The 16229-nt window shown below is 37.8% G+C and overlaps 1 protein-coding gene across 2 annotated transcripts in view; it reads left to right on the top strand.

The window, feature by feature from the left end:
- TDP1 (tyrosyl-DNA phosphodiesterase 1) overlaps positions 1-16229 on the top strand; it is a 52478-nt gene that overhangs the window by 26218 nt on the left and 10031 nt on the right. For both annotated transcript variants that reach the window (XM_082318676.1, XM_082318675.1), the window contains exons 14-15: positions 809-911; positions 14070-14184. In XM_082318676.1, the coding sequence (XP_082174802.1) occupies positions 809-911; positions 14070-14184 (218 nt within the window). The remainder of the gene's footprint in view (positions 1-808; positions 912-14069; positions 14185-16229) is intronic.

The raw sequence follows: 16229 nt of genomic DNA, 5'->3' as shown, positions 1-16229 counted from the left end.
ATAGTAGTAGTGATTAAGGTGCTTTTTAAAGGATTTAAGTCATTCAAATGTGATGATGAGTCCTCCTAATACAGAAATTCATGGTTGCTTTTATTTTTTCTCATGTTTCTTCTGTTCCACCATTTGCTACTATCAAAAAGCATCCAGTAACTTTGTTGGTTAAAACGTAATGTTTAAGCTTTGTATTTTGCTGTAGAAGTAGGTTTTAACAACAGAATTGCATTTATTTTTTGACTCCCAACTTGATGTACTTCATAACAGATACCGATGAAGTATCAACTACAGCATGGTGCTGAACAGCACATGAAAACAAAAATGCCTATTTGATAAATATTTGTTTTCATAAATACAGCAAAGAACAAAACACCAGGAGCAAAAGATACTGTTTAACACTTGTAAAAATGCTCTGTACTAAATGTGTTATAATGTAACTAGTTATAATTGAGCTAGCCTTTAATCTTCCTAAGTCATCAAATTGAAGCTATTTAACAATACTAAGTTCCTTTCTGAAATATGCAGAGAAGATGCAAAAGGCTAAACTCGTCTTGTAGGTCTGTATGACACGAGTAGGCTTGTGTAGTTATCCACATGTGTTATGAATACCCTTCTATATATTGTCTCCGATACTCCCACTGTGCTGTAAAAATAGTAATAAGGAATACCACACAAATCACTTTTTATGAAAAGACTGTCCTGATTGAAGTGAAATTCTCCTGCTAGAAGTGCATTGCTACAGCTGTGGTACTTAAGCATTTTCTGCTGCTGCTGTGAAGATTGTCTCGCTGAAATGCTTTGTTTCTCTTTGCAGTGCCAATCTCTCTAAGGCAGCTTGGGGAGCTCTGGAGAAAAATGGTACCCAACTGATGATTCGTTCTTATGAACTTGGAGTCCTTTTCTTGCCTTCAGCATTTGTAAGTTTGTTGTTCAAGTACAAATCCTGGAATACCTTGAGAATCTGCAAATGTTGATGAATACAAATGTGACTGAATAATCTGCTTACTAGGTTCTGTGTTTCCAGGTTAGAAAGCTAATAGCAAGTGGAGTTTACACAAGGTATTCTTTAAAATAGCAACAGTCTGTTTTCCTACACAGCAAGTATGGATTTGGTGTTGATGTGACTCTTGTGTTACTGAAAGGCAATAATAGTTTAAAATTCTAACATATACTAATGTCGCTGGAAAGGATGATCAAATCTCTTCTTTTATGCTGCTTAAAACTAGGCTGTGAGTGCATATTCACATTGAATTGATGCGTATGGGTTGTAACTTGAAAAACAGTTCCTGATGTTGCACTGATTGCTGTTCTTGCTCTTTCCCTGAAATGCATTTGCAAAGCCATGTGATTGTCTCTTCTCAAACTTTCTGCTTTGAGAATGAGTTCTTAAATGCATCTTCTAAAATCTCCAATAAAAATCTAAGGACATCTTCATAAAAGGCTGTTTAAAAGATGAAGGATTGTACCTTCCAAACCTATGTGACAGCAGTCTAGGTATGTAGAAGCCAAGTTTGACCCAAAATAAGTATTATTGTAGCGTGTGGAGCAGAGGACTAGATGTAAAATGTTTTATTGGTAACTAAGGTCCATCTAGCTTGTAGTCTAGTCTTAGTGCAGTTGTAGCAGATGCCATGGGGATTAGCACAATAAACAGTATGTATGTGATATCTCTTTAGTATATGTTCCCTATGATTTATTTTAAAGGCTTTCCAGGATGAAAATTGTGTTCAGACCATGATGGTTAGTAGCCACAACTCAGCTTATTCTCTTAACACATCAGGTTCCTTATTGAACTACTCTTGCTGTTTTTTAGCTCCCTACGGAATCCTGTGGTAGTGAGTCCTGTGACTTAATTGTGCATTGTATTTAAGGAAAAAAGCTTCCCCTTTTTGTTTAGACTGTTTTTTGTCTTATTTAGATCTACTGCCTGATAGTAAGGAGATGTGAGTTTCTTGTTCCTGTTGTTGATTCCTCCTTCTCTCTGGTGAACCTAGTAGTACCAAAATGTTATCAACAGCAGTTAGTCTATGACCAGAAACCATTCAAATCATTCCTGTGTGAAATTTCTTCTTTTCCAGAGAAGAAATTCCAGGTTTCTCTGAAAAAGTGTTTATAAGCTAGAAGTCCTTAGAAATATTTTTCTGATGAAGAACACATCTTTCCTAGATAATGGTCACAGATGTTCACATAATGTCTCATCATTTCTGTTGATTAGTAATGTACTCCCAAATGAGTATTTACTGATATTATGACATAGTAAAAAAGTTTACCTATAATAACTATAATTGCAGTTTCCTAAGACTGCAATGTTAAGATTGATGGTTTCTGGCTGTAGCTAAAGAACTCCTGTATCTCACTCTTGACATTTATTAAGGAGTTTACGTAGTAGTGTGGTCTCTGTTTTTGTGAACCTTAGAGACAATCTCAGACATCATTCTCCAGCATGGTTTATGTGGAAGAAAACTTTAGAGAAAATGTGTTGATTAGAGACTGAAACAAGAAAAATCCTACAACTTCCTATAGTAGGAAGCATTGGTTTTGATATCACTGCACTCTAAAAAAAAAAAAGCAAACATCGGTTGCATAAACTATTAATAACAGAATAATGAAGCGTTGGGCGAAAAAATTGTGCAAAAAGATTTGACTTTTAACAGCAACAGCAACTGACCTTGAGGGATGAAATAATGTTCTGAGAAGGTGGCTACTGTTATCTCTAGATGCTGCCAAGCAAAGAATTTATGTATGGTACTGGTGTGATTGTACTTAGTGGATAAAGTTTTTTGTATGAACATAACTGATCACCAGATTGCACAGTCATTTTACATAATTTGAATATTCCTGTTCTGACTCTGGCTTTTCTATGCATTGCTGGTTTTGGAAAACATACTTCAAATGGGTGGAAAATCAGGAATAATTGAATTAGTCTTTTTGCCAAGAGTGACCATACCTGTTTCAGATCTGAGCAATCTGCAAAATTTTCACTTCAAAAAAAAAAAAAAACCACAGTAACACCACCACCACCACTCACCGTGAGAACATTTGGCTTGCATTCCATCCTGAATCTTGCGTTTTACACAGGATTTATTGCATGTGGAGCAGGGGAGGGGGATCACCAGAACATTTTTCAGAGGGCCAGAACTTATGTAAAAAGATCTTGAAATTTCTTCCCCACACCTGAAATTGTCTCATTCTTGTGAGTTTTTGTATAACTAAGTTTCATTCCAAAATCGGACTTCATTTTGATCAACAGAACTATTTGTTCACGAGCATTTAATTTATTTATCAGAAATATAAAAGATTCTGAAGCACTCGAACCTTAGAAAATTTCAGCAATCAGAAGTTAAAACTTTACCTTTTTTGCAAACTAGTTAGACCTTTCTGCTATTAATGACTTTTTCATCATTGTGGGTGTTGATTTAGACAAAAACTATTAATGTTTTTTGTTTCTGCTCGCAGTCCAGTCTTAGCAATTGGAGTAAAATCCACTTAGCCATTTAAGAGATGGAGAATTATTAAAAATAGAAGTGTATTTTTATACTTTTGTGTCATCAAAATAACCAGAATTTAAATGCAGTGTCTAAGCTAAATTTATTGATGATTAAAAACATGTTGGATACTTATTAAGCATCTGCTCCAGCCTTTAGCAGAAGCCTGCAGGCCTGTGTACACAAGAAAATTTAGAGATAGATTCTGCTGTAAATACGAGTACTCTACCAGCAAGGACAACTGTAAAGAACAGTTTTGGTAAAAACTCTTGGGTAAACAATTCCTAATGAAGCTCAAGCCTTGTGGTCATCGGGATGAGAAGCAAAAAAGACATTGGTTGGGTCTGCTCTCATGAGAGGAAAAGTTTCACTGAAACATTGCAAAAATTTGACCTCTTCTCTCCCTCCTTTGCCAAACCTCTGTTTAGGGACCAGAGATAATTCTGCTTGGTGTGGGAGGAGGGCTGCATTGCTTTGAATCTTAAAAGCTTTTCAGCAATTTTTGCTGCATTCTACATTCATATGCACACTCTAAATCTGTTTATGAAATGAACCCCAGAGAACACTTGATTTTTCAATGTGTTAGGCATTCTGTTTTTTCCTTTTGATCAGCCTTCTGGAAAAGGTAGTCAGGGTGTTCCAATCCCCACTATGTTCAGGAAAAGATCAAATTCACCTATTGCTATATAGGTCTATGTTATTTTGGTGTCTATGTTATACTAGTTGAAGTGGCAAGCCGTGTGGAAACTTCCTGCAGTGCAGAAGAGTCACTGCTGAAAATTTGACCATTAAGGGGATGAAAAATGTTTATTTTGTTTTCAGTGTTTGTAGTAGCAAAAAGGAGGGAGTATTACTATGTTTCATACACTGGGAGCAAGAACTGTAATCTTGTATAGTATGCCTGCAAGATGATAATAGATGAGAGAAGTAGTATTTGGCTGCTGCCAGTCTACTCCACTGCTCCCTACTCTGATTATTGTGGCCGTCCCCTAGAAAAAGATTGCAGGCTTTGACAGTAATAGTGTTATTGTGCTGCCTTATCCAACACCTGTATAATTGTCAACCTTACAGCAATAATGAAGTTCTAGTTTTCATCTTGGGAGTGTCCACCTTCTCTCAAGAAAAAATTGCCATGAAAAACACAGTTTCTGTGCTACTGTGTGATTTCTTTTTGAAGTTGAGAATAAACACAACTTATATTTAATATAGTCAGTGTCAAATGCAAAGCTAGGGGCCAGTATTTTCAAAACTGAACTTTCACTCGTACCCCTAACATGGTTATAGAAGTACAAGTAAGCCGCATTGTAGCGGGGATGGGGTGTGGAGTGGGGTTGTTTGGGAACCCAAGGGCTTTTCGGAGAGTGCAGAAACATACATATCGGGAAGATGAGTCACTGCCAACAAGTGAATAAGTACTGCTGAAATCAAATTTAACTGTAGGCATCAAGGATTTGAATGGCTGATGTTTTTTATTGCAGTGTAAACTTATCCTTATGATGCATGCATAACGCAATCTTATATCTGAAAACCAAAAATAGCTTAATGCACACAAGATGTTTCTTTCTTGAGAATTACCAGTTGATGGTTATAGCAGTAGAGTTCAGTACAAGTTGGCAAAACTGTCCAAGAACTGGAGCGAATACAGAGCCATGGTAAGTATGTTATAATTACTGCGCTAGCAGTGTCCACATTAGTTTAAGGCTTCCTCAGGCACATCTATACAAGCTGCTGTCATTACAGTGAAATGCCTTTCATTAATTATATTTGTAATGTTTTAGTAGACATCAGTGCTTTTGGCAAAGTTTTTCCTTTATGCAGCTCTAGGAGTAGCATCTCAAGAAGATGATTCCAGATATCTTTAAATGAGATTTAATTTAGCATCCATAACTTGAGATAACTTGCTCTAAGGCTGTGTTTCAGTCTAATGATACTCTGCAGTAGATTTTCTAGTGATAGGATCTGACCCTTGGGATCTCAATCTGTCAAAAATCATTCCTTTCAAAGGTGTTATTAACCTTCAGAGATTTTTGTCTATTGGGCCATCCTTTATCATCTAAGTCTATGGAAATTTTGTAACTGTATTTGGTAAAAAAGAAGCCTTCAGCAGGAATTGTAGTTAGTTACTCATTAGAGTAAATTAATCCAATTTCTATACATACAGCAGATCAAAACAATAAAAGTTACTCATGCAAATGTGGCCAAGATCTGATCTCACTGAGTAGTTGTAGGGCGAGTTCAGATTTGCAAAGGATGCTGACAATCTTGGGATTGCGGCAGTCATTTTTGTTTGATGTTCAAGGCCTCTCTTCCTTAATCCTCCAACTGCTGCAGGCTTAGGCCCTCAGCCTAGGAAGAATACATAGTGAAGCTTTGCTGCAACTCAAGATCATTTTCTGGTGACAAATAGGTTGCTGGACCTGTCTGACTCAGCAGATCAGTTTATTAGAGAATTAACCACCTGATAAGGTAGGTTGGAATCTGGCTTATCTCAAACATGTTGCAGCAATAGATTAGCTTAACATGTGGAACTACATCAGTTGGCCCTACTGTGATTGTAGCCTGTCCGAGGCTGTCTTCACTCCCTTAGTTGTACTGGCACTGGAGCTCAGTGGATTCCTGTTGCTTTAAACCATCTCAGACTGGCTGAAACCAAATTGCACAAGTTTTCAAACTGTTGTTCCATGAACCAGCTCAACATGATCAGGTGAGTGCTAATGCAGGGAAGAAACAGGAAGGACAAGTTCAAGGGGGCAGAGAGCAGGGAGGCCGGTGTAGGATCACATTGAGATAACCTTCTTTTGGCCTGGTTTTGGAACCAGAGCCTATGGAGAAGGATGATCAGTGAAGTTTTGGATGAAAAGAGGTGTAAATGGCTAGCACCTGGCTGAGGAAAATGTATTGTGCACTATAAATGGTAGAGCCAAGCCCCCAGATGTTTTCCTTTTTGTTGCATTGGTTACTCTAAAGTAGCCACTGTTGGGGGAGTAGAAGGCTTTACTTTGTCATACCAAAGGCACATCTCAAAACTCAAAGCAGATGCTTATGGAAAAGTATAATGGGCAGGCATGTACGTAGTTTATCCCTGAAGATTTCTTCACTTAGAGGCTATAGTGTCTTCTGTGAACATCTCTTGTCTTCTCCTAAATTCTATCATTCACAGTCTGCTCTGGGTTCCACAACTTAGCAATGTCACATGAAGCACAGTGTTCTGAAGTTAGTTTCTTTTGATGGTTTTCCCTTATTGCATTGAAAGACACAATAATGATGTGATCCCTACTCACCTTTTCCATACCACTCTTTTATAGACCTAATGTGTTTCTAGGCTGAAGAGTCCTTAGCCTGCTCAGTTGCTCCTAGGTTGGAGATTGTTTTATCGTTCTTACTGCTTTTCTCTATTTTTTTTTTTTCCTTCTGTATCATTTGGGTTGGGACAGTAGTGAGTGGAGGGACAAAGGTGCATGTGAGATGCAGGTATAAATCTGGAGAAACAGATCCAGATATAATCTGTGACACAATGATGTTCTCAAGGTTTTCCTCACTTGATGAGTCTGGCCTGCTGTATTTTTCAAAGTGATACATAGTAGGTTAGCTTCTGATTGTTTTTCATTCAGAATTGACAGAAATGTATATACATGAGAAACGTAATTCAAATATATTGCACTTCATGATAAAGTTTAGTTTGATTTTGTCAAATAGCATAATTAAAATGTATGCAATATAAACAAGCTTTATGTAAGTACAATGCTTTCTCTACAGCCCTCACAACTTATTTGTCTTATGTAAATTAGAGAAAGCATGCAAATATGTGCTCCTATACAGGTGGCTGTACTGAAATCTGCCAGTGTGCATGAGGTAGTCTTATGTTTGAGGTTCAGACCTCTTGGAACACAACTTAATTGAAGCTCATCTAAAACTTGCAAGAATATGTGACATTTAATATATATTTTGGAAGAGAATACTTAGTGCTTTTCCTTCCAGTTTCCTAAATATTGATACTTAATGGTGAAGACTGGCAACCAGACAAACCCAAGTCACCTGTCAGTAGTCGCATGATAGGGTGCATAGGGGCGCAAAGTGGGGAGAGGGTCTGCAGCTCTTTCCTTTCTTCATGGGGAGGTGCCTGCAGAGACGCCTGATAACAAGGAGGCAGCCAGAGACACCCATACTAACGCTTGCCTTACGTACATGCGGTCATCTGATATTCAAGTTGCAATGCTTAGCTTGTGAATATATCTTATGTGTATGCCCTGCAGTTAACTCGTCAAAGAAACACGTTTTATGCAAACTTAAATCTGGTTGTCAAGACTTTTTTTGGTTCAGTATGGTTTTAACATACTATGTGGCAGATCAGTCTTAGGGGAAGATAATGGAGAACTAGGAATAGAGTAATTTTTAGAAACTTAGTTTGTTTGCAATTAAAAATGTGCAGAATACAAAGTAGATGAAGCGCTTTGAAACATAACTGAGTATTCCTAGGCCTCAAGAGACTCGGTATGCTCTAGCTATTGGAATGCCGATTTAATACTGCCAATTTCTGATTGTTCTGTTTCTTCAGGTTGTTTCATGCAGTTTGCTCACAAAGTTAATGACACTTATTCTGGTAGAAGTTAAGACTGAGAATTGTAGAATCGTTTAGGTTGGAAAAGAGCTTTAATATCATCAACTTCAGCTGTTAAAACATTCCTGGCAGCGGTGGGATTCGAACCCACGCCCCCGAAGAGACTGGAGCCTTAATCCAGCGCCTTAGACCGCTCGGCCACGCTACCCTGATGCTTTTGCACTGTTTGCACTTAATGTTCCTAATCTTAAAAACTCCACTAGCTCTGTGGTTTGTGCCTTCTATTTTCTGCTGAATACAAATTAGAAGTGGATTGTTCCTCACTTGCCATCTGTTGACTGCCAGTTTTTGTCTGGTTTTTAAAATGCTTCCAGAACTTACGCTTTGAGGCTGGGTCTTGGCCTGGAGTGCTAATACAGACTCTTAGAAATATGTTGAATGGTTGTTCTCAACATAGCAGCAGCTGTCATCATTTACAATTTTAGTGTTTAGGGAAAAATCAGCTGATGCTGACATTAGATCAAAAGCTTCTCTTGATTAAAAAATAATGTTTATAAAAAAAGATTGTGTCCTGTGTTTGAACTGCATTTCCCTTTCTATCTCCGTTTCTATTTCTCACCTCCTACATCTTTACTCTCACTTGTGTTCAGCTTGCTCTTTCAGCTGCTGGGGATTCCTTTCCAGAGGCTGAAATAATTACATCTTTAACATGTAAAACATGTTGAGAGAACCCCATTGCTTAACAGTATGGAGTTCTGGGAAGCATGTTGCAGTAATTATTTTGTTTGAAAAATCCTGGAAATGTCTAATGGAGAGATTTTTGAATAAATAGTTGTTCCTCACAGCTGCTGTGTCTGATAAGGTTGTAAGATAAACTGAGCTTGACCTGTAAAATGGCATGAAAGTTTGTGGAATACCAAAATATTTTGAAAATATAAACTCAGAGAAATAGAGTAGTTGCTATTAAACTGAGAACTTACCCATGATTGCCTACTTAGTGCTATCAGATGCTGCAATTATGTCTAGATAATCAGTCACAGACAACTAACAATAGTATTTCAGATTCTGAAATGCTGTATTTGATGGTAAATACTCTCTGGTAATGAGTAAAATACCCTTTTACAGTTGCCTGTGGGGATGGGTGTATGAGCTGAACATGTGAGAGCAGCACGTTACATGTGTGTGATCATCAGAACTGAACTGCTTAAACTTTTGCTGAGTTCAAACAAATGAACCAAGCACCTTCAGTTATAGCTCAACTTAGACCGGAACCAAAATAAAGTAGCTTAAGCTCTTTGACTGTTACATTAACTTCCAAACTAATGTAGTACCACTTTGTTCTTTGATTTCTCTAGTTTCAGATGAAGTTCTGTATCCTGTATGAAATAGAGTGGGGGTGGGGAAATAAATACAATGTAGGTAAACCAAGATTTTATATGTGGACTTCAGGATGTTAAACTTTGCTTTTAGTGTTCACAGAACTGCTACAAGGTTTTCAAACTCCAGTGGTAAAGACACTCAGAGACACGTTTTCTGTGTCAAGGAACTTTGGGTTTAGTTACTTGAATTTGTCACTGTGGGCTTCTTACAAAGAAATGTTCTGATACACTTGAGGAAATCTCTGTTTTGAATAAATGTGCCTCAATGTTGAGGAAGGATTTCATTGTGTATTCTCCTGGCCAGAGGAGCATGGTCACTGTAAAGTTTGTGTGCATCCTTAATTCTTTATTGCCCAAAATACAGAGTTTTAAAATAGTTTTGCCAAAGAGCAGGCTTTTTTCTGTTTACTGGCATGGGAAAGGATATTACTGTAAATCATCCAGTGGAATAATCAGCTGTCTCTTGTAGGAGTTACTTCAGTAGTGTCAAAATACTGTATTGATATCAGTGTTAATTCTCACTCAAGTAGGGGTAGCAATTCTTACCTCTATCTTGTGTGATTTTTTATTTTTTTTTTTAATAGTCTGCAACCTGCTTTGTGTTTGGGGCAAAAGGCTGGAAAGCAGAATTTTAAAAGCTCTTCTACTTCCTTTTCCCATTCTTCCTCCCAATGGCTACTTTTACAATGTACGATGCTAAGACACTAATAGAACCCACAACAGCATCTAAAGTTTCATAAGTACAAAAAAAATATACTTTCCCAACTGAGAAATATATCTCTTGACATTTCAAAATGTATTGCTGTGAGCAGCAAAGAACAAAATATAGCTGCAGAGGGCAAAATTCTGAAATAATAGAATATGGCTGAGGAAAATTTACAAGGCAGGCAGAATTTTTTTAGGCAAGATCCTGCTGGTTTGTTTTTGGAAACAGCAATGAGAGCTGTCAACATCCAGGAAATGCTCAAAACAGACAAAATGTGTGACTTATTTCAATTTCTGTGTGATCTTCCGTGTGAAGATAGACACATGAGAGTTATTTTTAAAAGCATGTGAATCTCCTCAGAGAGCCTTGTTAAAGAATGTATTCCATAACCTAGACTCTTACTCCAGGATGTTTTGAGGAAAAGTAAATATCTTTTCTTAGATAAGTATTTCCTGAATGGACAATCTCTACAGGTTAAATTCTGATGGACAAGTAAAACAATTTTGGCACCAACTGATAGAATCCAGCAGGGTTGGAGGACAGCATCAGAGAAGAAATAAGACTCTCGGAGGAGAGGAAAATATAACTGGTGACTACTGAGGAAGAACAAGGAAGAGGAAAGTGAAGGTGTAGAACAAGAGAAGGAAGCAAAATGCCTGAAAAGAAACACACTGAAGTAGTAACAGGGCACAGAAGGTAGAAGAAATGAAGCAGAAACAAAAATATTACTGAGTTGAAAAAAAAGATGGATAACAGGGAAGAAAATTAATTTTAAAATGTCCTAAAAGTGGTGCTTTTTTCTTTCATGTTGTGTGAAAAGCACCTGCTGCTGTGAACTTCAGAGTGGAATACATGTGGCATAGTTCTTGATACTTGAATTAAACTGAGATCACTATGTATGCATGTAGAGGCCTAAGTAGGTGTTGTTCTACACTATGTACTTTGATAGTAATGGTTATATGAATTTCAAACTCGGATGGTGCCAGGCAACAGCTGTGTAACTTCAGTGCTCTTGATGAGGCATGCATATGAAGTTTGCTGTAGAACAAGAACCAACTCATGATACAGCAGAGAAGCCTTCTCTGCCATTCCACGTTTCTCTCATAGCTGAATGTAGAAGATGAGAAAAGCTCACAGGCACTTGGGGCAATCAAACCTCATACAAGCCATTTTACTTTGCAACTTAAATGTCACCTTATGAGTAGTATCTAGGACTGCACACCACCTAGACCCTGCACCAACTGAAACCTGACTACTGTGAGTTGTGAAAAAAGCTCTTGCCACTGCCACAACCATACAGTTCCTGTTCCTTGTAAGCTATAGCATCCTTGGTGTATTTCATGTTCTTTCTACTACAGACATAAGTATGGTTATTTGCATTTTTACATGAAATTTCTATCAATCCCTGAGTGATTCAAGTTCATTGGAAGTAAAGCTGTACAACTTGATTGTTGCAATTTCTTCTAAGTAATTCTGAATTTTGTATTCTTCAGTCAGTTTCAAACCCTTAGATATTTATGAGCTTTTAAAAAGAATTCTATATCTTTGCATTGGTTTATTTTGAACATATTGCTTGTTACTTAAAGGCTAAGCTCTACAAAAATCTGTAGCCTGGTTTTACTGAAGTTTTATCAAAATTCTACTGACTCTAATGGTATAAGAAGGCAAAGTTTAAAATGGTTTTTCATTCACACAGTCCTTTAGCGTGGACCTTGTTTGTTTGTTTCCTCTCTTCCTTCATTTAAAAGGCAGTGGCTTTTACCTAGTCCTTGAAATAATACACAGTATTCCTTACATCATAACTAGTAGTTTCTTGTTACTTTGGGTCACGAGACAAAAGCAGCATCTATATTCTAAAGAAGTTTATTGAACTGACTTGCTAGAACAGCTGTAATACCGCTTGACCTTTTCTTTGTCAGCTATCCCTTTTCTCTGTTACTATGCTTCTTGAATATCAAAGAAAAAGGTGTAAGGCTGCTTTGTCTCCCATGCTTTGTGTGGTCATGTGAATGTTGCTTCCTCCAACTTAACTATGCTAACATTTGGTGAAGTAAAACTTCAGTAAAGAAGAACTTACAGTATTGTAAAAGCACTGTATAGAGATAGGACTATCAATTCAGCCAGCACGTATGTTTGAATAAAACAGGATTATTTAGTGGTAATTAAGAAGCTTTCTTGTACTATCACAAAACAGTAATCCAGTAAAACTTGGACTGATGGATCCTACAGCTTGGATAAAGTATAAGTTAATATTCATACATGAGCTGGCAGTGTGTGCTCGCAGCCCAGAAGGCCAACCATGTCCTGGGCTGCATCAAAAGAAGCGTGGCCAGCAGGTTGAGGGAGGTGATTCTGCCCCTCTGCTCTGCTCTGGTGAGACCCCACCTGGAGTCCTGCATCCAGCTCTGGGGTCCTCAGCACAGGAAGGACATGGACCTGTTGGAGTGGGTCCAGAGGAGGGCCACAAAAATGATCAGAGGGGTGGAACACTTCTCTTATGAGGAAAGGCTGAAAGAGCTGGGGTTGTTCAGCCTGGAGAAGAGAAGGCTGGGGGAGACCTTATTGCAGCCTTTCAGTACTTAAACGGGGCTTAAAAGAAAGATGAGGACAGACTTTTTAATAGAGCCTGTAGCAATAGGACAAGGGGTAATGGCTTTAAACTAAAAGAGGGTAGATTCAGACTAGATATAAGGAAGAAATTTTTTACGATGGGGGTGGTGAAACACTGGCACAGGTTGCCCACAGAGGTGGTAGATGCCCCATCCCTGGAAGCATTCAAGGCCAGGCTGGATGGGGCTCTGAGCAACCTGAGCTGGTTGAAGATGTCCCTGCTCATTGCAGGGGGGTTGGACTAGATGACCTTTAAAGGTCCCTTCCAACCCAAACTATTCTATGATTCTATAATTTTAGAAAGAAAAATACAGTTGTTCAGTAATGTCTTAGAAATAAATAATAAAAGCTTGATAGCCTTTAAACTTTTAGTCTATTGTAATCAAATTGTACTTAATTGACAATAGGCTATTGGAAATCCCAGTATTAGAGATTTGCTATTGTATTATAATTGATGAACAGATCCAATTTTGCTGGAGAAGTGGCTAAGCAATATTATCTGCCAAAGTTACTTGAATCACTTTACATCTATCTGCCTTTGTATTGTATTGTATTATAGCTTTTTTTTTTTGTAGTCTTTAACCTTGTTTGAAATCCACTGTCATTCTAATATGTGTAGTCTTTGAAACTTTTATGCAAGCGGTTTCAAATCTTCATTAATTCTTTTTAGTGTACATGGATGGTGTTACCCAAGATATCTGAAAAGCATAAGTTTGAAGACTTGTTTCTGTATCACAAGTTGAATTTTAATTCAGTTCATGAAACACACTGAACATCTAACAAGTAGGGTCAAGATGAAACTAAAGAGAAAATTTTTACAGCTTTTCCCTTTAGTTAAATATTCAACACCATAGGTATTAATATTATGTTTAATAATTAAAATTTGATTCCAATGTTTGTAAGCGTTTATGCAAAAGAAGCACCATCTTGTTGTATTGAGATATGCTGTCCATATGGTACTAGCAAAGATCGTAGGCAATTTGGGTAGAATTGCTCACACAAGCAAGGTACAAGCGTGTTTACCTAATGAACATGGAAATAAATTGGTATATGTGTATGGGACTGGGAATGTAGAGTATATCTAATGTGGACCCACCTGTGGGGCCAAACCAATGAATGTAAAAGAAAGGGAAGAGCCTGAAATAGTAGTAATAAGAGAAGCTGAGTTCTTAAGACATGAAGGTGCTTTAGGAAGTATCTAATCTCAGTAATGGAGGCAAAACATTTTGTTTGTTAAAATAACTCTTATTGAGAAAGAATCTGTTGTGGATTAGATTTGTCTTTCCCCCTTGCCAAACTAATAAGTCTTTCTTCTCTACGTTTCCCTTCCTTTGTAGGGATTGGATAAAGGTTACTTTCACGTGAGAGGGAAAATGCTTTCAGAAAGTAATGATTCAGCAACATATTTTCCTGTACCTTATGACCTGCCACCAGAACAGTATGGAAGCAAAGGTAAGGTGTGACTACAGAAGAAAAGTAGGTGTATTATGTATGGAGCAAACTAATTTGAGTCACTCTGAGTCATTTGAACACTGCTATGTTCCAAAGCTTTATTTTAACATTTTTGTGGCATGACTGCATTTGAGATGGTATCAGTCCCACATTCTGCTTGCAATTTCAAATAAAGCAACTATAGAGTCTTTTGGTTCTAACTTTTTCTTTGCTGTTGCTTAAGTTTTGGATCAACAACCTAAGTATTATTTTTTTATTCCTCTTCTGGGATTCTTGTATGCATTAGGAAAATAAGTATTCTTTATGGAATCAAAACGTTTTTCTGCAGAACTAATGGGGAAAGGAGTGTTCAAAGAGGAATGTGTGGAAAAGAGCAAGTGTGATGAAAAAACAATTCTCTGGAAGTGGGGTGTGAAAGAAATACCATAGAGCAAATCTGAAAGAGTTGCTGCAAATCAGAAGAAAGAAGAGTTGCTTTTGGTCCATTCTATATTTCACAGTTTCAGACTTCATTTTCTTGAAGATCTGTGCTGGAATCCTCCTTGGAGGGGCGGAGGGGATATATATTGCATAACACTTAAAGAGATTTACAAAATCTCAACCTCCTCAGCTTCTAAGACTATCTCTAGAACATGCAAATCAGGAAAGTGATAAGTAAGTGCTGCTATGGGGTGATGATGGCTCGAAAACCTAAAAATACATTGAGGATAACAATGTTGATGCGCAACCTGCAATATTTAGGAAGAGTAAATTTTTATATTTTTGTTCTTAAAACTAATGTCAAAAGATTGTAACTAACTTCTTTTTTTAAGAAGCCACAATCTAAAAAAGACATCATGTATAGCAGAGCTTGAAATAAGAGAGTAACAAAAAGTTCAGGAAAGATAGTGTTTATAGCAATTCAAATCTTTCTGTAGATTTTTGAACTAACAAACAATGTGGGGAGAAAGAATGTTTAAAAGCGAAGAAGTAAATAGACTTCCAGAGTCTTATATAGTAAATAAAAGTAAAGACACATCATTTCAGGGTGACTGAAGTTCCCCAGCAGGATCAGAGCCTGTGAGCCTGATGCTTCCTGTAGTTGAAGTAAGAATGCTTTGGCAGCATCCTCTTGATCAGGCGGCCTGTAGTAAACACCAACCATGAGGTTTCCTTTGTTGGCTTGACCTCTGATTTTTCATCCATAAGCTCTCAACCTGTTCATCACTGTTTTTCAAACGCAGCTCTGTGCAGTTAATCCACTGTTTTTTTACATAGAGGGCAAAACCCCCCACTTTCTTCCTTGCCTGTCCCTTCTGAACAGTTTATAGCCATCGATTTCAGTGCTCCAGTCATGTGATTCATCCCAGCAAGTTTCAGTGATATCAATTAGATCACAGCTTTCTAGCTGCACAGTGGCTTCCAGCTCCTGTTTGTTATCCATGCTGTGTGCATTGGTATAGAGGCACGTCAGCTGGGCTGTTGACAGTATCACCTTTTTAGAGGAGCAAGCCCTAATTCCTTTGCAACATTTCACAGATGTTTCCCTATTGGTTCCTAATGCATCAGCAGCCCGTGGCTCTTCTGTGTTCCTCAAAACTCCATCCCCTTCCGCCACTGAGTCTAGATTAAAGCCCTGCTTACAAGTTTGGCCAGCTTGTTGGCAAAGAGGCTCTTGCTCCACTTGGTGAGGTGAATCCCACCAGCTCTCAACAAACCTTGCTTCTCACAGGTAGATCCATGATCATAGAAGCCAAAACCTTGAGTATGGCCCCCGCCACACAACCAGGCATTCACCTGTTCAATATGATGCATGTTACTTTTGTAACTTGCAAAGATGATTTTTCTGCTTCAAGAGCTTACTGCTTACCTAAAAGAATTCTTAAATGGTATTTTAGTTTTCCCAGAGAAAAAAATCTGGCTTAACGTAGAAATGATAACACAATCTATTATACTGTTTTATTTAGTATAAAACACACTGTCCATTTAAGTACTGTTAATGTTGTTTTGGGGAGTGGCGGCAGGGGTTGTGTCTGGGTTAGTAGCTAACTAAAGGGTAAGAATAT

The sequence above is a fragment of the Platalea leucorodia genome (genome assembly GCF_965183815.1).
Source record: "Platalea leucorodia genome assembly, chromosome: 7".
In the NCBI taxonomy this organism is placed as follows: domain Eukaryota; kingdom Metazoa; phylum Chordata; class Aves; order Pelecaniformes; family Threskiornithidae; genus Platalea; species Platalea leucorodia.
Note: the sequence above shows the minus strand (reverse complement) of the source record. Positions and strands in the feature narration are given on the sequence as shown.